Source organism: Astatotilapia calliptera, chromosome 14, assembly GCF_900246225.1.
Source record: "Astatotilapia calliptera chromosome 14, fAstCal1.2, whole genome shotgun sequence".
NCBI classification, from domain to species: Eukaryota; Metazoa; Chordata; class Actinopteri; order Cichliformes; family Cichlidae; genus Astatotilapia; species Astatotilapia calliptera.
The window spans coordinates 4,441,113-4,462,278 of NC_039315.1; the positions used below are offsets into that span (position 1 = coordinate 4,441,113).

At 42.6% G+C, this 21,166-nt stretch overlaps 1 protein-coding gene across 5 annotated transcripts in view; it reads left to right on the forward strand.

Annotated features, from left to right (window-relative positions):
* map4k1 (mitogen-activated protein kinase kinase kinase kinase 1) overlaps nucleotides 1-21,166 on the forward strand; it is a 54,655-nt gene that overhangs the window by 18,408 nt on the left and 15,081 nt on the right. For 3 of the 5 annotated variants that reach the window (XM_026192796.1, XM_026192793.1, XM_026192795.1), the window contains 8 exons: nucleotides 10,027-10,084; nucleotides 12,984-13,074; nucleotides 13,160-13,224; nucleotides 14,917-14,972; nucleotides 16,235-16,282; nucleotides 16,777-16,819; nucleotides 17,149-17,221; nucleotides 20,010-20,141. In XM_026192796.1, coding sequence (XP_026048581.1) covers nucleotides 10,027-10,084; nucleotides 12,984-13,074; nucleotides 13,160-13,224; nucleotides 14,917-14,972; nucleotides 16,235-16,282; nucleotides 16,777-16,819; nucleotides 17,149-17,221; nucleotides 20,010-20,141 — 566 coding nt within the window. Of the gene's footprint in view, nucleotides 1-667; nucleotides 816-8,913; nucleotides 8,992-10,026; nucleotides 10,085-12,983; nucleotides 13,075-13,159; nucleotides 13,225-14,916; nucleotides 14,973-16,234; nucleotides 16,283-16,776; nucleotides 16,820-17,148; nucleotides 17,222-20,009; nucleotides 20,142-21,166 lie in introns of those variants that run through there. The other 2 variants (XM_026192797.1, XM_026192798.1) reach the window with 2 other exon arrangements.

Genomic DNA, 21,166 nt, shown 5'->3' on the forward strand with positions numbered 1-21,166 from the left:
GTGCTTCTCGTTTTTCTTTTATATAAAATGTTATAAATAAATCAGTTATAATCAAGTGGAGTGAGTGGAAAGACACAACACATTTACACGTGAAAAAATAATTAATTGTTTAATTTTTCTTTTGAAAAAAACTGAACACGGGTCTCACAGACCCGAACACCATACAAGGGTTAAAATGTTCTAAAAGGCACTTAAAACACAGTTAAAGGACTCCAGTTAGCAGGCACAGACCATTCCCCAAACTCCAGTATCCAGATGGATGTTATAAATACATAAATATGCTCTTTAATGCTGTAAATTTGGCTTTCTAAGATGGGAGCATGTGGGGGGGGGGACACTCTTGTGCCACCATCACCAGTTTGTTGGAGACACAGACTGGTCCATACCTGAGCTTACAGTAGCTGCTTTAGCCAGGTCCTGTTATAAGCAGACATGAAAGCATACTTCATGTCCTCAAAACTCTTTAAAGGATCTGATTTAAGGCGAACTAAATTTCAGCTCCAGCTGTTAAAGCCAGTCTACTTAAGCTAATCCAAAAGTTACTTAAATTGCAAACTCATTGTCATCGCTGCTAACGCTTAGGACCAAGAAACCCAAATGAAGCTGAAGCTGATGTTGATGCAGTTAGCTTTATAAGTATTTAGTCTTAAACATCCTCTCATAAATAAAGATGATGATGATAAACCAACATGCTGATGGCCTGATGGAAAGATGGGATCATCACGTGGTTTAAATAAAACCTGGCAGTTACCTGGAAGAGCATGAAAATCAGCAGCAGTCATCATCTGGAGATCTGCACAGTGCAAGAGTTTGTGGTAATGTAGCGGATGTTTTTTGTTTTTAGTAATGTGAGTGTCTATGAAGTTCTGTTATATATATATATATATATATATATATATATATATATACACACACACACATTTTTTTAATATATATATGTGACTTGTTTAGTGGAAAAATCCTTTGAAGTGTGATACCGCTCACTGTGGTCACGTGACTGTGACTTTTTCAGGTTTCATTCAACACTTTTAGTTTCAGAAATAGACGGCTGTCAGTCGCAAACAGCGAATTTTCTCTTATTAAAGCTCTCGTTGGAGACATTTTCTATAATTTTACTCACTCCTTCACTTTCCACCAGCCTCTCTTTGTCTTTTACTGTCCTGTTTGTAGTATGAGCCTAAAGGTTGAGTGAAACCTAACATTTCTGAAAGTCTCTTATTTTTCAAAATGTGAGTGACTGTTGACATTTAAGTTTATCACCTCTAATGGCATAACCTTTATTTTATCACCTTTGTTGACTCATCCACATTTAGGGCATGAATATGATGATAGGAGTGTGGATTAAATGTTGAATGACGCAGTGATTCAGCTTTTTCCTTCAGAAGTTGACAAAAGTGTAATCACTGTCACCAAGTGACATTTTGGTGAAATAAGTGTCAGCACTGTGTTATGAGCAAACTCCTATTTGTTTAATTTTCCTGCAAAAAGCACCTCATATTTCCCCCCTGGTCATTCACACCCCTCTGCAGTGACTCTGTGACCCACCGGTGGGCCCTGCCCCTCAGTTTGAGATACCTTGACATAGCCCTGGATGGATGTGACGTGCCTTTACTGACCACTCTCGGTGCTGAGGTGTTCTGAGCATTGTTAAGTATAAAAACAAACCCTCTTTGTGTGCAGATATGATCTGATGTGTTGGTTTTACTCTTAGGTGGTCACCTCCTTTCAGCGTTTGTACTCTCACTCCATCGTAGGGACTTTAAAGCTGCTCTTGAAATTCAAATCATTTCCCTCTGTAGCTGGTGACTAAAAACTATTTCCTTCCCATGCATTTAAGTTAAAAATCAGTCTTCTGTTGCAGTGATGTTTCCTGCACAGCGGAGGAGAAACTTTGCTGAGACTTGGTTTTGCTTGGTTTTCTCTGGCTTGGGAAGTGACTCAAAGTTAACTGAGCTGGCTGCAGGTTTGCACCTCATCATGTCAGGATCTTCCTCCTCTTACAGTAAAAACCCCGAGTCTCCTTATCTGATGTGGCTTGTGCTACTAAGCTGCACTTTAGGGTTGCTATTCAACATCTTGCAACTCTAGTTTCATGCTCATAGCCTCACAGAAGCTGCGGGAAGCTGCGGGCTGCACCTGGTGTGTGTGCAACCTCAGGCACAAAAAGAAGAAGTGAGACAAACGAGCAGCAGACTACATACAAAATCTGCCTGCAGAGCCAAGTTAACTGTGTCAGAAACAGTGTGGTTTTGTCTGTGTGTGTGTGTGTGTCGGTGTGTGCTTTACAATGAAATGTGCTTGAATTTTTGGTTGGCTTGGATTTATCTTTAACCCCAAAAAGAGGAAGAGAGATCATTTTTATGACGCTGAGAAATTCAGACAAATTATGCCAAATACCTGCACGTGTGTGTGTGTGTGGGTGTGTGTGTTTGGCTTATTTGATAACTGACCTACATCAAAATAAGATGATAAATGATCAGCTTCAGGCTTTCTTGTGTTTCTCGTGTCTGAACGTTGAGCTTGCTGCCATACTGGAAGAAAAAGAGGATATTTTCAGGAGACTGAAGTATTGCAAAAGTCCTTTCTGACCTAATCTGGAGGCATCATTGTATTCTGAAAAAGACTTAGAAATGCATATTCCCCCACAATGACTCATCTGCAGTGAGTGACGGAACAAAGTTCAAAATGCTGCTGCTTGTCTAGAAGAACCAAAATACACTTTAAGTGCTTCTCGTCTTTTTACACTCATGAGCTGACGGATGCATCAGGGACGGTGTGTTGGCCGACATGCAGGCTGGAGGATCAGGGGATCGAACCATAGACCGTCTGAGGAGTAGAGAACATGATCTACCTTAAGTTAGACCAAATCTCCACATTCCGTATATTTCAAACACACCTTTATGCCGTACCTGGACACATTATACAAAAGCTGTGAAAACCCCTATGCAGATGATTTGTTTCCCTGAAGTTCTTCTACTGTTGATTTTATAGTCTGTGTCCATAAATCTACAAAAGAACAATTATTTAAGATATTGTCTGCATCATGCACATGTCACCAGTAATCCTTTTTAAAACATCACAGTATATCCCAGTGGTATATCCCAGTCTGGGATTAAATTTATTCAGATTACAGATGACCTCTGAGTTTTTAAGAGCTTCACCAATCAGACTGTATCAAAATGTTTAGGTCGAGGCATAAATAACCACGAGGTTACGCTAAATTTAAAAAAATCATCAAAAGGAACTAAAGTAGCTCAAATATTCAAGTCTCAAGACTGAGCTTGAGCTCCGACCGTACACACAGGTGTGAGTTTTAGCTCGTGTGCTTTTTGACTGACCTCGTTTCTGGCTGGTGTTTGCTTTTCAGCTCCGTCCCTCCTCCACCCTTCCTTTTTCCATCCCTTGCAATGATCTGTGTGACGTTTTGCGTCGAGGAGCCAGTAGTCGTTGTATGCCCTGCTGAGAGAAAGTGAGAGGGAGGAGGCCGCCTACGCTCAAAGCGCGTTGGCATGTGCGCCAACGCACTACGGACGCTGCGGCGTTGGTCCTGCCTCGTGTGGAATAAGAGAGCTCCGCCATCAGCCATGTTTGCTCTATTATCGCTGCTCAAAATCGACCATTAGCTCAACACAGCGGGTCAAAATGATTCGCACGCCGTTGTGCAAAAATCCCGAGTTTAGCTTTAGCATCTTCTCTGACCGCTTCTCAGAACTGCCAGGTGTGTTTTTTAGTTTTAAGAATGAGATGCGGACACATCCATCCGGTCTGTGTGCACTAAACACACCAGAGAGGAAGCACGGAGAGATGAGACTGACAGAGATTTCTTATCTTTAGCCGTAAGACAGAGTATGACTAATAATATGGTTAAAACCAGTGCAGGTGTTTATATATTTATGTCTGTGCTGGGTGTTATGGGGCTGCTCAAAGTTAGATATGTTTAAGTAAGATATGGTTAAGATTACAGCTGGGTTTATATCCGGCTGCTTTCAGGGACAACAGACTCATGTGAGGTGTAATCGGAGTTCTTGTTTCCCTTCACCTCGTTCCTTGTCTCGAGACTGTAGGAAAGCAGAGTATGATGATGCTTAGAGTGTCATCATCACAGAGGTCAGCGAGAGGAAACACCCCTCTGCGGCACACACTTCAAAGTGGAAATGTTTCTGTGGAAGGTCCACAGCTTCCTCTGTGTGTTTGTTTGTTTACTGCACAGGGTGTCTTTCCTCTCAGTGACCTCTGCTGTGTGTCTCTCTCACACAGTGATTGAATGGAGTTTCCATTGTCGCTGTTGTTTTTCTTGCCTCAGCTTTCAGGCTCTGATTGCTTTTGTTTGACTGTACTGCTCGTGTAAGCTCAGCCGTTGTGCGACCAGACCTTTGCTTTTCTCAGTAGAGAGTTAGAAACTCTCTACTGTGAAGTGAAAGCTTTGTATTGCTCAGTTTTACCCAGAAATGCTGTGTAAGATAGTCCAAAAAGGTACCGCACAGGTACGTTTTTATCTCGTCCCTAACGATAAGAGTGACTAAACTTTCCGAGAAGCAACTCACAAATCATCATCAGACAGATACCGAAGCTCTGCACGGCCTCTTTAGGTACACAAGCGACGCAGTTTCAGTGCTGCCGTTTTGGACATCGGCCCTGTGATGCACAGTGGAGGGATTTTTATGACAGTTTCATGTTAGAGACCACATCCAAAACAAAACATGACCAATATTGTGAAATGATCACAGAGAAGCCCAGCAGAGTGAGCGTCCGGCAAAAACAGCTATCCAGCTGGAGGATGGGCCAGATTTAAGCCTATTCAAATTAAACTAATCCATTTTATTTTTTTGAAAGTAACTCTCAAACTGGACTTCCTCTGATGGCAGCTTGAGGCTTGTTCCAAACCAGTCAATCCCACGTTCAAATATAAATCTCTACAGTAGAAATAAATGTGTCCAGGACCTGTCTGTGGTTAGTTTCCACCTTTATAGCAACTGAAGTTTTTTGTTAACCGTCCTGGAGTTAATCTGATAAGGCTTAGAGTGAGGAGCATGCAGATCTGCCAACATTACTAGCCTCCCATTGTCTGGTAGCTTCACCTGCACTAACTGGAGTCTCTTGACTGTGTTTGCGCTCTTTTTGTCTTTTTAATTCAATTTTAATTCGGTTTTCTGGGTGCTGGAGCGTTTCCCAGCTCTCATAGGTCTGGAAGGTGGAAACACCTTGGGCAGGTCTCCAGTCTTAGTGCACAATATGCTAACTTCTCTCAGCAGTACTGTTTTTGTTTTCTTCTACATACTGGTCTGCTGTATCTGATCAGAGGCAAATGTGAACAGACCACAGGGTAACTCGTTACTCAGCTAAAGATCAGCTCAGCTGCCTGCTTTGAACCTGATGCAGGGTTTCCCAAATGTTTAGATTCATTTCGTGGCACATGTTCAATGAAGAAAGAAGCCAGCTTGCACACTTTCTCCTCCACCTTGTAAGACAGCAGCTCATCATGCTTTGTTTTCAGAACAGGTGGTTGGTCATCCACCTCAAAGCTTAACTCAGGACCACCCGGTTTGCGTCACAAGCCTGTTGTTGTTGCATATCGCTGAATTTCATTGACATTCTGTGGTCTCTGGTTGCTGGTGTCTTCCTGTGTGTACGCCACCTTAGATTGCAGCTGGCGAAGAAGGTAGTGTTCTGCTCTGCAGCCGCAGCTAGCTCAGCCCAGGTCCACATGACTCCCCGGGGTCAGGCTGGACCTCTGCCTCTGATGGAACCACCAGGAGAGCAAAAGGCCTAACCTCGCCAGCTGCAGTGAAGGCGGTGGAGCTTGATGATATCGAGGACCGCCACTGCACCAACCCGACAGAAACTCAACAGTCAGGGCTGAGGCTGGCTGGTTATCAGAGATCGAGGAGATTAACTGTTCAGAGAAACATTCTCAAGATAGTCAAGTGACCAGAAAAAAACTGCAGCTGTCATCACATGTGGCTGTGCAGCAGAAAAATGTGGAGCGAAGGTGCTGAGAGGGAGTGCAGTAAAGAAAAAACTGGAGCATGAGCCAAGGTTAGCAGAGCTGCACGAGCATCTCACATTATCATAGTCTCTTAGAATAAATGCATGAGCTTGCTGTCTTAGACAAAGCTGTGCCTGTGAAAATAAGAGTCTTTATTTATTTTTTATGCCATGAGGATGTAGGTGCTGCTCCTCGGAGCTTCACAGTTCTCCAACCGCCACTTTGAGGAAAGATTTCCCAAGCGCCTGAAAACTACCTTTTGACTGGTACCAGGAAATTTTGCCATATTACCCCTGTCCTAGCTAGCCTGCATTGGCTGCCCATAAAGTACCGTATTCAATTTAAAATATTACTCCTTACCTTCAAAACTATTAATAAATTAGCGCCAAGTTATCTTAGTGAACTTCTCAAACCACATACTCCTGCTAGAACACTCAGATCTGCCACTCAACTACTTCTGACCCAACCCAGATCTCGACTGAAGTCCCGGGGTGACCGTGCGTTTGCTCTGGCTGCCCCGGTACTGTGGAATACCCTTCCTCTCGACCTCCGCGCATCTGATTCCATTGCACTGTTCAAATCACGATTAAAAACCCACTTATTCAATCTTGCCTTTCCCTCTAGTTAATATTTCTTTTATGATTTTATATCATGCACTTTTATGCTCATTTAAATTCTTGTTTGCTCTGTACCTGTTGCTTTCCTATGTATTAGTGACAGTTATCTGCTTGCATATTTAGTACTTGCTTTGGTCCTATTTCTATTATCCTCCTCCTATACTCTATTTTACTTGTTAAGCACCTTGGCATACCCTTGGTTTTTAAGTGTGCTTTATAAATAAAGTTTATTATTATTATTATAACTACCTGTGCTCTAGTTTAACTCCAGTTTGAGATTTAAACTTTAGTTTGTGCTTCAGTGATCTCCTAAACCGTTGTCAGTGTTTGGCCGTTGGAGGCGCGGGGGTGGGACAACAATGTCTCCGCTGTGATGCGGTGTGTTAAATTCGCTGTACACAGTTTAATCTCAGCAGGTAAACTCGACACAGCGATCGTTCTTTTACCTTTTTGAGTTTGTGAAAGGATGGATTTATAGGTCGGTCATGGCTAAAAAAAGGAAACCCCTTAATGCAAATGAAGTCGTCAGTTGTTTGTGACCACCCTCCCACTGCGACTACAACACCCAGACTTTCCACTGTGCCATTTCAGTATCAATCTCAGAGGCGCAGACCGCCTACCGCCAACGTTAAATTTACCTCCAACTGCAAAGTGTCGACTTCCATCGTTGTTTTTGCCGATGGCGTTAATTTTCCGACAAATTGAATTTTGCGCCTAGCAAGGCGGAGGTGGCCGCCGTTTTGGCTTCTTGCGTTCTTCTCATTTGATTAGCATCTTAAACATGCCTGCTGTTAAAATGCTAATGATGTTGTTCTAATGCCACAAACTGCTTTGTAAACAGTGGTTTTGTTATAATGACTCAGTAGCAAGATGAGTGTGAAGGACACGGATGACATAACGTGGCAGTTAGTGTGCTGCTAGTGTAGCTCTGTGCTCGCGGGCTGACGGAGGATGGTTGGAGGGGGTTAAACTGCCGTCATTTTGACATCACTTTGTGAACACTTTGTACCTCGGACAGAGGAGTGGTTGAAAAACCCATGTGTCACCGTGTCGTTGCTTTTTGAACCTCCCTCTCTGAGGCAGTGGAGTTTTCCGTGTCACACGTGTGCAGGCTGTCATGCCCTCGCTGACCGACTACACTTATGACTGTTTCTCTTCCTCTGAGTGCAGTGAGAGTGTGGGCAGCTGTCACATCTCAACTTTGATGTTCAATATGTGTAAAATCATCTCTGCGCCTGTAACCACTGAAAAAAGGAAGTTACTCCTGAGTTATCTACCTGATCACCGTGTTTTTCTCCATCTTTGCTCGCCGCCGCTCGTCCAGGTGAGCGTGCGCTGTGGGCTTGTTTCCTTTGTTTGCTGAATAATTAAGTCTAATTAAGAAGACAGCATTTGACACTCTGTACCCGTAATGATGAGTCTCCACACCTCAGCATAGATCAATAAAGACGTGGTTTGATAGTCTCCAGGTTTTCCGAAGGTGCGCAGACAGAGAGCACCCTCGCTAACCTCTGATGCAAACCCGGTCATTTTGTTCTATAAGTGGGCCTTAAATGTGACGGTCTTCATCGGTTACTCCTCGCCAGGTTTCAGATGTCTTTTCTGTCACAGTTAGTGTTCCCCGCGGTTTTTCTATCACACCTGTTCCAGTCAGTTAATCACGCTCCTGTGATACACACTCACCTGTTTCCCTCATTTCCCTCCCACATCGCCTTGTCTCTGCACATTTCCTACTTCCTTTGCGTTACCCCTCATGGGTTTTTTGTTTCCTTGTGTATTACAGCATCTGTTTGTGGATTTTTGCCTCTTGCTAAGCTCCCCCTTTGTAACTGATCTGCTGTAGGTGACCATTTTTGTGGTCCCTTTTCCTTTCTTGAAACCTTTACGGGAAAATATGTCACAGACAGGGTTAAAGGTTGTTTCTATGTTCTGTATGATATATAAGAACCATCCAGCCAAAGTAGCACCTACAGGAACTGCAGTTTTCGGTGCCTCGCTTATGTACAACTTCCCTTCACACATATCGGGCTTGCAGCTCTGACTAGTGATTAGTCTCAACAGTTAATGCAGTATAAATAACTCGGTGATGTTTCTAGTGCAGTTAATGCTAAAGCTTAACTGTTAACTAGTTGTGTAAGTCCGTACTAAATACAAGGATTTATTTAAGCCAAAAATGTTTCATAAGTCTTAAAGTCTCTGTTAAAATGAAGAAGATGATAAACATGATATCTATCTAAAATTTGGTTACCATGGAGATGACCAACATGAACACCTAGTGTTGCTTTTGGTTAAATTCTCTAAAAATAACAAAAACCTTTAAAACGTGAGACAGCTGTGAAACATTAATTCGTTGATGATTGACGTCCTCGATGCCTCGTGTTCGAGACGGTTTGTTGGCCTTCGTCTTTCCTCACCGTGTTTTTGCGTTTAGCGTGTAACAGTGTTCGACCTGCTTTTGCGAGTTTATTTTTATCAGTAAGTTATTGTTAGAATGGCGTGCCCGTCTTTGCCCATTTATTTTAACCTCATACTCCCACATGATCACTGAGGTCTGCTGATACTGTGTGTACCGAGGTCCTGACACTGGTCTTTGCTATCAGGTCCTCATCAGCACTGAAGACCTTTGAGACCTTTGCTTTTACTGCTTTCGTACAAATCTGTTGTGTTCCTTTTTGGTGATTTTATTTTAGTCACCAAACTACACATTCTTCACCAGTTTGTTGGTTTTAAATGTGCTTGTGAGTAAATTTCACTTGACTTTACTTGACCGTGTGAAGTCTGTGTGTGCGTGTGTGACTGTGACGCACAACTCAAGCTGTGAAGCGATTAAACCTCACTCAGTTTCTTTTTAGACTTCATCAGACTCACAAGGCTAGACTTTCTGGGTGGTGCTGTTTGTCTCATGTCACATGATGTGTGCGATCACCCTCATGTAAGAGAGCTTTAATCGTCTCTGCCAGCCAAAGGAACAATGCGCCTAGCGATCGCAGCGGTTGGACAAAAATAATTGTGCCGTTTTTATTTCTCGGTATGACTTTTACCGTGTGTAAGAATGTAGCGCATGAGCTTCAACTCGGAGGAAATGTTTGTGTGCGTGAGAGCATTTTTTTATAGTTCTTTTATAAATAAGTGCGCAAAGAGAAGTGACACCTTCTGGGATCACACTTTTAAAGGTCATCGTATGTCTGTGTGTCTGTGTGAGTGTGTGTGTGAGTGTGAGTGAGTGTTTAATGCCACAGCTTTGTGCAGTGGGCTGTATCTTGCACTCCACTGATCTGGACAGCAAAAATGCAAATTACGCTTCTACTGGCACACAAGAAAACAACAAAAGCAAAAGAAACCCACCAAAGTGCTGAGATCTAATAACTGACTGATGCACTACATTATAAAAAATAAAATCATCTGTCTTTTTTATGTTTTCAGGCACGGAACAAGCAGAATGGAGAGCTGACAGCTATCAAAGTTATCAAGATGGAGCCAGGTGAGAGATTTACCTCAATCTTCAAACTTTTGCTTGATTTTTATCATCTTTTAATTCTTGTGAATCTTCGTGTTCATGTCGAAGTGTGAAAGTTGAGACGACATCGAGATGTTACCTCAGTGTTGGCTCGAGGTCCAGTGATCTGCACGGGGACTTAAACTTATAAACCTTCCTTCGGCACGCTCGCCTCCTGAGCTGCCCAAGTCAAACTCACACATCTGCATCACAAGGTTTTTAATACTGGCATCAGGTGCCGACACACACAGAGGCTCTAACAGTACAAATAGGTTGAGTTTGTCATGCAACAAATAAGACAGAATTGGGATGTTTCAGCAGTCATATGAAAAACTGAGTAGACTTGCTTCATGACATTGAAGTTTGCAGACATTCATTTATGCACGGCTCTCTGAAGGCCCCACCGCAGCATTTCAGTCGCTGAGGTCTGGACTTCGACCGGAGCATTGCAGCTAGGTCTGCCACAAACTATTATTTTGATAGTCGAGTAGTCGCCGATTATTTTTGCGATTAGTCGACTAATCAGATCATCATCCATTGGACGTAAAACTACAGCTTATTGCACCAGCAGCATCTGCTCGTATATAACTATCATTAGCTTACAGCTTGAAGTGTTTAAGGTATGTGCTAACTAAAAATAAAGACAAGATGGTAGTTTATTAAATTTTAATGAAATTTGCAGATTGTTTCGGTGAAGTTTAATAAACTCAGCCTTCTGCTCCTTGCTATCTAAAATATAACAGGACACAGGAGTATATTCTCGAGCCTTGAACCCCGGCTAGCTATCGAGCTAGTGGGTAACAGACGTCTCCGAAAACGTCGGAGCGCTTTTGAAAATATGTGGCGTCTAAATCTGGGACTCTCCGCCATATGACCTTAGAACTGAAGAAGCTTCTCGGATGAGAGGTGAAACGTCTTCTAGCAACAACGATGACCTGGATGACTGAGAACCTTCACAGACATGTGGTGTCTTGATAAACCGAGCAGATATTTGAGGTTTACACAGCTACATTCTCGCTTGAAAATCTGTTAAACGTTTATTTTGTGACCCAGAAAGAATAATAAGAGTAATATTAAAACTAACTAGCTGCCGCCATTGTTGGAAACTGAGCAGGGCTGCGCTATGAATTCTGGGATAGGTTGGGCCACGAAGGATACACCCGACCCATCCCTCAAATCTGGGGAAATGAAGGGCGCATTTGTCGGAGTCTTTGAATTTGGACAGTCTTCGTCGTGTCGCTGTAACATAATCGGCCTACAAATGCAGGCACAGGAAGATGCGGTTCCTGAATTTGGACACAGCTATGACACCGGACACAGCTTCTTCTTCTTCGGGGTTTAACGACAGCTGGCATCCTCGTACATGCAGTGCTGCCATCTTCTGTTTCAGTCCGTGATTACACTCTTAAATCCTGCTACTTATCCCTCTTTTGGGATCTTACAAAGCTTCAAACAACACGTCGACTATTAAATCAGTCGTCGACGATTTTGATAGTCGACGTAATCGCGACTAGTCGACTAATCGTGGCAGCTCTAACTCCAGCACTTTCATTCTTTTGATTTTCAGCCATTCTGTTGTAGATTGAGGTCGCTCTCTTGTTGCATGACCCAATTTTGGCTGGGCTTTAGCTGTCAGACAGCTACCGATACTTTACAATAGAAAGGAGTTCACGGTTCAATGCAAGGTGACCAAGTCAAGTGAGTGTAAACAAGCCCAAATCATCAGCCCTCCACCCCCGTGTTGACAGCATGAGGTGTTTGTGCTGATGTGCTGTGGTTGGTGTTCCAAACGAAATTGTTCCACAATTGTTTTGTGGTTTGTTCAGATGCCTTTTTTAAGGCTTTCTCTTGCATTTCATATAAACAAGCTGTAATTGTTGTACGGTTGTACTGTTACACGCTAACAGAGGCCTGTAGAGTGCGAGATGAAGATGGTCTTGCTGTTTTTTTCAGGTTCTCTGAACATTGCATGACTGACTTTGGGGTGAATTTGCTGGGACGTTCTCTCCTAGAGAGGCCATGGTGTGGCTGTCTGTTCACAACCGTTTAATAACCAAAAAATTTCATTTAATTCCTGATTATTATTATCTGATCACTTTGTGTAAGACCTTCTGTCTAGACCTGGTACATTTCAGTTTTTGCAGTTGCACTATGACCAGTTTGGACCACAGAGATGACATCAGCGTTTTAGCCATCTTTGCTGGGCTGTAGATGTTTTATCTCGGCTATGGACAAAGATAATAAATATTATTTCAGCTTTGTTGCAGCAAAGATCTTGAATTTGTTTTTAATGCAGTGCAATTACTGCGTCCAGTCATCATTGTATTTTGATTAGGGAGGTTTAATTTTACAAAATCGTTGGCGCAGCAGTTGGAGCAAACACATAAATCACACATACAGAGGCAGGAAACTGTTAGATTCTACCGGCGACCAAAGAAGGCAGCAGTATGATCATCCTCATTATTTTCCATCAAACGGATGGAAATCATGTCTGATTAGTCTGACCTCCAAAAATGAGACTAATTATTTAAGTGTATCATCTTAAACATTTAAATTAAATGAAAAATATTGAAAGAAAAACAGAGGGAAATGATTTGCAGTTTAAAACACACAGGCAAATGAAAACAGTACAAAAAGCAACATAACACATGCAGAAAACAAGTCCCTTTATTTTTTATGTTGTATTTTGATCAAAACATGATCCACCTGCAGCCAGTTTTGCACAATATAAAGGCAGATCCAGTCCAATAGCATGACTTATAAACCAAAATGTGCTATTAGGGCTGTGAAAATACATGAAAGGTGCCCTCCGACTGCACCTGTGTTTGCATCTAATGCGGTGTTGATGATAATAAAGACGTGTCTTCTGTGTCTCACCCCACAGAGGACGATTTTTCTATCATCCAGCAGGAAATCATCATCGTAAAGAGCTGCAAGCACCGCAACATCGTGGCATATTATGGCAGCTACATTCGGTGAGATCCCTGTTTCTCGTTCCTTCCTCCCTCCTGTTTTCTTAACCTCGGAGTTAACGCACAGGTCTTCCTTTTCTGTCTGCAGAGCTAACAAACTGTGGATCTGTATGGAGTTCTGCGGCGGAGGCTCCCTCCAGGATATCTACCATGGTGAGTCATGTGACACAAGGTCGGTCTAAAGATGGAAACCAGAGCGTGATAAGATGCAAAAGTGTCTCCGACTGTCAGATAACTGATATAATCGCTGCCTGTGCGAGTGGATTGATACGGACCCAATAATCCTTTCTGTGTGGAAAAAGAGAGAGAAGAGGATCTTTTTTCCCACACCCACACTTTCATGCTTTACAAAAAAATAATAAAAAGTGCCAGCGTGAGAGTCTCGTTCACATGTGTCAGTGATTTTCCCTTTCAGTAAATGGACAGATAGCAGCCGAACAGTGAAAACTGTAAAACGTCTGAGTCTTTAACCAGCAAACACAGCCACATGAACCTTTAGTTTAAAATGAAAACAGCGTGCAGAGACTCTGTCCTTCTGGGGGTTTTCTCAGCTGATGATGGAAAATTGACTGGTGCTTAGAGAACCCAGCTTTACTGGCACGTTGGACCAGCAGTAGCTGGGTTTGACATTAAAAAAAAGATATTGAAATTAACTGACTACACCTGTATTTAGTAATATTTTGCAATTCACTCTTAATGCTAAGAAGTGCCTTTCAACGCACCTTTTAGAAAACAACTAAAGGGTCCAGTGGCTGACCCAAAGAGCAGCATGTGGACTAGATAAGCTCCGCCTCCTAAGCCACAGCCATGGCTCATTCATCACAGAGGGCAGAGCAGAGCTGCGAGCACGAACATGATGATTGTCTTTGTATTCTGATTACATTTATTATAAATCTGAAACACTGATAATATTTATTTGTAATGAGCAGTTGTGGCTCAGGAGCTAGAGGGCATTTCATGCTACGTTAAAAGTCACAGGTTCAATTTCTTTGAACGACACCCAATTTTGTGTGTGTGCAGTGAGTACAAAGCTTTTTATGGCAGAGAATAAAGAGCAGTGTGAATGGGGAAAGGTGGCTTGGCTTAAAGTGAGAGTAGAAAAGTGTTAAATATTAAGTATTAGATGGATGGAAAGCTATTCACAATCAGTCTGACCATCATCAATGTCAGAGACACACAGACATGTACAATACTTTACATAGCATGTGAATATTTAACCAGTTATACCCAAAATATTCAACCGAAGAATACACGAAGGTTTAGGAAACCTGCAGACATCTTGAAAGTCGCCTTAATAGCACTTTTAAAAAGATTAAGGAGGGCAGTTTTTTATAAATATGAGTGTGAGGCCGCCTTAACAATACCACAATTTATAACGGGGTTATAGCTGATTTACAACAAAAGATCCACGAGCGTGAAAGCTTGAGGCTTTCAGACATCCTGCACAGGCAGCTGGGTTTATTCTGCTTCTTAACGAGGACAAATTTCTGCACGAGAGGCCAAAACAGTCCTGAATACAGAAGCACTGTGACAGCTACAGATCCACAGTGGTTAACAGCGCACTGAAGTCTTTGTGCAAGCATTAAAAATCTTAAAAGGAAATGACAGTTCAGATCGTTTCCCTACACTGAGCATCGTGATATCTTTTTTTAAGATGTGTCTTTGTGCTTGTTTGTAGTGAAGCTGGTCAGAAATGTTCTGAAAACCAGAAATATCTTTTTTAAATCTGCAGCCTGAATTTAATCATTTGAATAAAAAATGATCGCTAAATTAACCCTTTTCAGCTCTGCGTTGTTCTGTGACTGTTTTGAATCTGTATGTTAAAAACTGCATCATGTTCCACAGTGACGGGTCCTCTGTCCGAGCCACAGATAGCCTACATCTGCAGGGAGATGCTACAGGTAATCACATTCTTTTAAATTTACTGTTTCCTGTTTGTTCCTCTTTAGTGCTGACGTGCATTTACTAAATAAAAATATTAAGTAGTCATACCTGTAAATACTTGTGTTTACTGGGTTTTCTGACCATCTCCCAGCAGCCTCGTATTTTCTGTTTCTCTGAGGAAAATATATGCATTGTCTGGTACGGGAGTCAGCTTAGCTTGTATATGCCTGAAGCTGGCAAACCTGACAACCCACAACATGCATAGAGAGCTTCTCCTGTTTTAATGACAGGAGAAGCTGGAGCTCCAGGAGAAAGCTGAAAAAGTCCAGGCTGAGTTTGAACTGCTGTGAGGCAACGTGTTATTGTGTGAAGGTCATCGGCCAGCGGCAGTTATGTTTATTAAAGAATTAAAGAGTTGTTTGGAAAGGAAAAAAGGGTAGTTCCAGTACTTGGATGTTCATCTAACTATTGCAGCTAAGACGACAAGCTGAATGAAGCCTTGTGTAAAAAAAAAAACCCAGAACAAATTAAAATAAATGATGGGAAGTCGAGCGATGTCCCAGCCGACGTGGATTACGCATTGACGTCATTTGTTCAGTCAGACTCGGTCGCGGTATGACTGCAAAAACTGCATCTTAAACGTAGAGATGCTGATGGAGCCTTTCAGTCACACCAAATACAGGAAGCAAATAACTGTCAACTAATCAGGTTGTGGAATGACTGTGAGTCGACCACCACATGACATCCAACCCACATACACAGAGCAGTATGACCTCTGTTTTCACTGAGACATCAGCTGTTCAGGCCTCCCTCACAGCAACTTTTATTTTCATCAGTTTCTTTTTGTTCTAAATGTTGAGAAGAGACATCAAAATGTTTGCTGGCATCAGGAAAATTATACAGACATCCACAGTTTTCACCCTTGTGGGGCCTTTGAATCATATGTTATGCCTCTTTGCAACCGTTGCGAGGTAAACAGCAAGCTACAAAATAATTGATATAAAACAAATTGTCCCCTAAACCAGACAAACGTCACAGGTGTGTGAAATGAGTGCACAGGCTGTCTCCAAAATGCAACACTGAAAAAGGAAACTACACTTCAGTAACTTCAGTCCTACTGTACACAGTGTGTCACCAGTCTCATTTTACACAGCAGTGGTTTCCTGATGGTTAAACTAGAGCATTTAGAGGAATTTTTAATTCCGTCAGAGTCTATCAAGTGTAAATGTTATCAGGTTAAATTAAAGGCTTTTATTTTGTTGTGCGTGTGTGTGCGCAGGGCCTGGAGTACCTGCATGCAGAGAGGAAAATCCACAGAGATATTAAGGTGAGCGAAATGTGATGTGAGATTTTTATTCTTTGTTTTTTGTTCCCCCCGTGTTGCTTATTTTGTGGGAGAGCACATTAGACCTCAGCAGATGAAGCTTGCAGACTGGAAAAACTGGGTCAGTGCGGTGACAGAGAAGAAGATGTAAACAAGGCCAACGTTGTCCTTAAGATTTGGGTTCATGGTAGTCCTAAAAAATATTATTATTATTTTAATCGTAGCAGCTCAGTGATGTAATTTGAAAGAAAGCGAAAGTTCTTCATGTTAAAAAACAAACAGACAAAAGTTAGGAACTATAAACTATATTAGTCAGAACAGACGCTATAAAAATACATTCTTAAATGAAGCTGAATGAATCTTGTGCGTGTTTTTTTTTATTTCCATCCTGTGTGGGTTCAGTTAAAGATCACTGAGTGGGTAAAGAAGACTTTTTTAAATATATAGAAGAAGATGTTTTTGTGTTGATGTTTTATCTCGCCTTCTTTTCCTCTCAGGGTGCCAACATCCTCCTCAACGATCAGGGCGAGGTCAAGTTGGGTAGGTGGAAGTTTGCACTGTCTGCTTTGCACTGTACCGGCATGGTTAGCATGACTCATTCACCGCAAAAAGAGACGTTCTCACAGCGACATCTCCCCTGTCGTGTTTACTGAAGAATCAAATCATGAATTAGATCTCTGAATTTTCACCTGATTTGCTGAAAGCACAAACATGTCAGAGATTGCGCTCTTAGTTTTTGAAGCGTTTCGCAGCAACTCTGAAATAAATAAACTTGGTGAGTCTCATTTTAGTCACTGAAATTCATGAACACGTGTTTAATTTGTGGTTATTTTGGCGTTTATTGATGTTTTCTTTCCTCTGTTGTGCAGCTGATTTTGGGATCTCAGCTCAGATCACGGCCACGCTCGCTCGCAGGATGTCCTTCATCGGGACGCCGTATTGGTAAGATCTCAGACGTCGTTCAGCTTTTATCCCTTTCCACTACAAAACTGATCATTTAGACCACCCACCACTTTATTAGGTACACTTTTCTAGACCTGGGTCAGAGCTGCCTTAGTTCTTCATGTCATAGATTCAACAAAGTGCTGCAAACATTCCTGAGAGTTTAATCCACGTTGACGTCACGTGACGTCACGTGACGTCACGTGACCTCACATAGTATCGTAGCATCGCACAGTTGCAGGTTGGTTGGCTGCACGTCAGTGATGATCTGGTGACTCATGAGATCAGGTGAGTGTGGTCACCTTATCTGAGTACAGTGACCTAATTGTCATGTTCGAAAAACCAGTTTACCATCAGAAGTTGGTACACTGTTATCGTTAAGAGAAATACTCAGGTAGACTGTGGTGTTTAGACGATGCTTAGATGCTACTAAGAGGTCCACAGCATGACCAGCAGCACCCTGGCAGGATGGGTCCCTGCGTTCCCGTCGCTTATGCTAAACCCTGACCCGACCATCTGAAGTTTACAACAGAAACTGAGACTCATCAGTTCAGGCGACGTTTTTCTGATCTTCTGATGTTCAGTTTTGGTGAGCCAGTGTGAACTGTAGCTAACAACAGGATATTCACACCTGGTGGTTGTGGTCTTCTGCTGCAGCCTATCTGCTTTTGCGTATCTTAGTTATACTTTTGTCTTCCTTCATCTCGAAGCAGCCTGCCCATTCTCTTCTGACTCTTTTTTACCCAGAGAGCTGATGCCACTGGAAATGCTCTCATTTTTAGACCCTTCCTCTGTAAGCTCTGCAGATAGTTGTGCAGGAAAATCCCTGAAAATCACTCAGATCAGCCCGTGTGGTACAAACAGCTGTGGCACATCCAGAGTCACTTAAATCAGCGGTCCCCATCCTTTTTTGCACCACGGACCGGTATATGCCCAACAATATTTTCACGGTGTCACATGAAAATATATAAGGTGTCGCGGATAAATACAACAAAATAAAACCAGTACCGGTACCAAAAAAAAGAAGATTCATTCATAACACATGGGAACAGACCCAGGGAAACCGAGTTAACGATAAAAAATAACGATAAAAACCCTGAAAACCATACATTTCACACCCGAGCCTCAACTCTCGCAGCCCGGTACCAAACGACTCCGTCCGTGGCCCAAAGGTTCGGGACCACTGACTGAAATCACCTTGAACTTCAACAGGTCGTGTTAATCGTGTCTACGTGCCTCAGTGCACTGAGTTGGCAAGCTGGACAGCGTGGAGTGCTACGACTTTAACTAGAGCTATTAAGCTGCATTTATAACCTGTATGAGTACAACAGCACAGCTATTTGTTATTACATGATATACAAACATCATCAAGGACAGCTTCCATCCTGGTGCATCAGCACAAAGACCCACAGACTCAAGCATAGTTTCTTCACAAAAGCCCGAAACACCCTGAACTCACACATGCACTGACAACACAGCTCCACCCCCAACCCAAGGTCTTCCCTCTATACACAGACTCACAACTACCACCACCACTGTGCAATACTTAATTTACATGCAATAACCCAGACTGTAAATATTTAACACAATTTTTTTCTTCACAATTTGCATATTTGTACATTTTCTATTTTTTGAATAGTGTTCATATGTGTATAGTGCTGCAGAACTTTGCACCTCACCCCCCTTTCTTTTCCCACATGTCTGCACTGAGTAGGAGATGCTCTGTATCTCATTGTGCATGTGTATAATGACAATAAAAGGCATTCTATTCTGTTCTATTCTATTCTAATTAGTGCTGAGTAACAGGCTAATAAAGTACCACAGCTTCATTTGCTAAAAATAAAGCACAAACCTCTTGGATGGTCTGTACAACACAGCAAGTTATATTATTATTCCGGTCACTGCATTAGAAAAGCAACAGCACAAACACGGCGACGAGATCCAGTTCAGTGACCAATTAGGTGAGGTGAAGCCTGGCCAACAGTGACTGGCTACAGGTGACTCATTTGGGACACCTGCCAAGCAGCCAAGGAGCCACACTGATCACACCGCTGCCTGTAAAGCAAAATGCAGATGTGTTTCTGTCTGCAGAGGCACAGCTTTTTGCACCAGGTTGTGAACATGTTCGTCTATGAGGACCGGCTCATGGAACCAGCCTTCAGTGGCCGTTAGAGGAACTGCACGGCCGTGCACATGCTTCATTTCTTAGTCCAATCGAGAATGTAAACCGGTGACGATTAATTGTTAATTGATTTACTGATTTTCGAGCTAGTCTCGCTTCGGCGTTTCCGCTCCTCTCTGCTTTCCGACCGCTCTGAGCTCTCGGTCTAACGTTCCATTAAAAGGCGCTACAGCTTGTGGCTGGCCACACTGAGTCACTGCACAGCATACGGCATATATCGCTGACATTTCTTCATGCTGCTTTAGCCAAGAATCTTTTATACCGTTTGCCCTTTATAACACTGCAGTGTTCTTGGATGATTTAATGTTGTTTTTATGCCGTGTGGGTGTTCTGACCTCGTGGTAATGGCAGTTACTAATTACATAGGCAACTTCTAACAACCGCAAACACCCACCTGTGTACCCATGTGGTTCACTCAACCCCCACGTCAAACGTCTGGAGCCGCAAGACACTTCACTAATTATTTTGGTAGATATTCTCATTAAGCGTGCAGTGTAAGCCTGACACAGTGACAGTCTGTATCACCGTAACCGTCCGGCCTTCTTCCCCCTCTTTGTTTTGTATTTGTGTTAAAAACACTTGCTGCTGTATCCCTCCTGTCCTCAGGATGGCCCCAGAGGTCGCAGCTGTGGAGATTAAAGGCGGGTACAATGAACTTTGTGACATCTGGTCTGTGGGCATCACAGCCATCGAGCTGGCAGAGCTGCAGCCTCCAATGTTTGATGTCCACCCACTGAGGTAAACGCACACCGAAAGACACAACTCACATGCCCGAGCACGTGTACACTGCTGTACCCACACACAGACACACTATGAGGCCTTGCAGCCTCCATCTTTAATTTATTTAACCACATCAAGGATGTTTCCTGTTGCTACCATAACAATATTTCAGATCAGTGCTGGAGACGTTTATATTTCACACAGGAAGTCCCTTTCCTGACTCCCTGATCTGTGAGCAGAATAGGAAGTTGAGACGTTATTCCGATTATTCCATCACGGGTCCGACTGATTCTGCTGACTCCGTCCCTCTCCTTTATTTAATTTAAGGGCAATGCAATTTCCATCACATTATTACTTCTTTAATACTCTTTATTTTATTTTCCTATAACTAACCTCGGTTTTCACCTGATGCACAGGTTTGTATGTAAAGGTCAGTTCATGCAAATTATGCTCTTCTGCACTTACAGGGAGTGCAGAATTATTAGGCAAATGAGTATTTTGTCCACATCATCCTCTTCATGCATGTTGTCTTACTCCAAGCTGTATAGGCTCGAAAGCCTACTACCAATTAAGCATATTAGGTGATGTGCATCTCTGTAATGAGAAGGGGTGTGGTCTAATGACATCAACACCCTATATCAGGTGTGCATAATTATTAGGCAACGTCCTTTCCTTTGGCAAAATGGGTCAAAAGAAGGACTTGACAGGCTCAGAAAAGTCAAAAACAGTGAGATATCTTGCAGAGGGATGCAGCAGTCTCAAAATTGCAAAGCTTCTGAAGCGTGATCATCGAACAATCAAGCGTTTCATTCAAAATAGTCAACAGGGTCGCAAGAAGCGTGTGGAAAAACCAAGGTGCAAAATAACTGCCCATGAACTAAGAAAAGTCAAGCGTGCAGCTGCCAAGATGCCACTTGCCACCAGTTTGGCCATATTTCAGAGCTGCAACATCACTGGAGTGCCCAAAAGCACAAGGTGTGCAATACTCAGAGACATGGCCAAGGTAAGAAAGGCTGAAAGACGACCACCACTGAACAAGACAC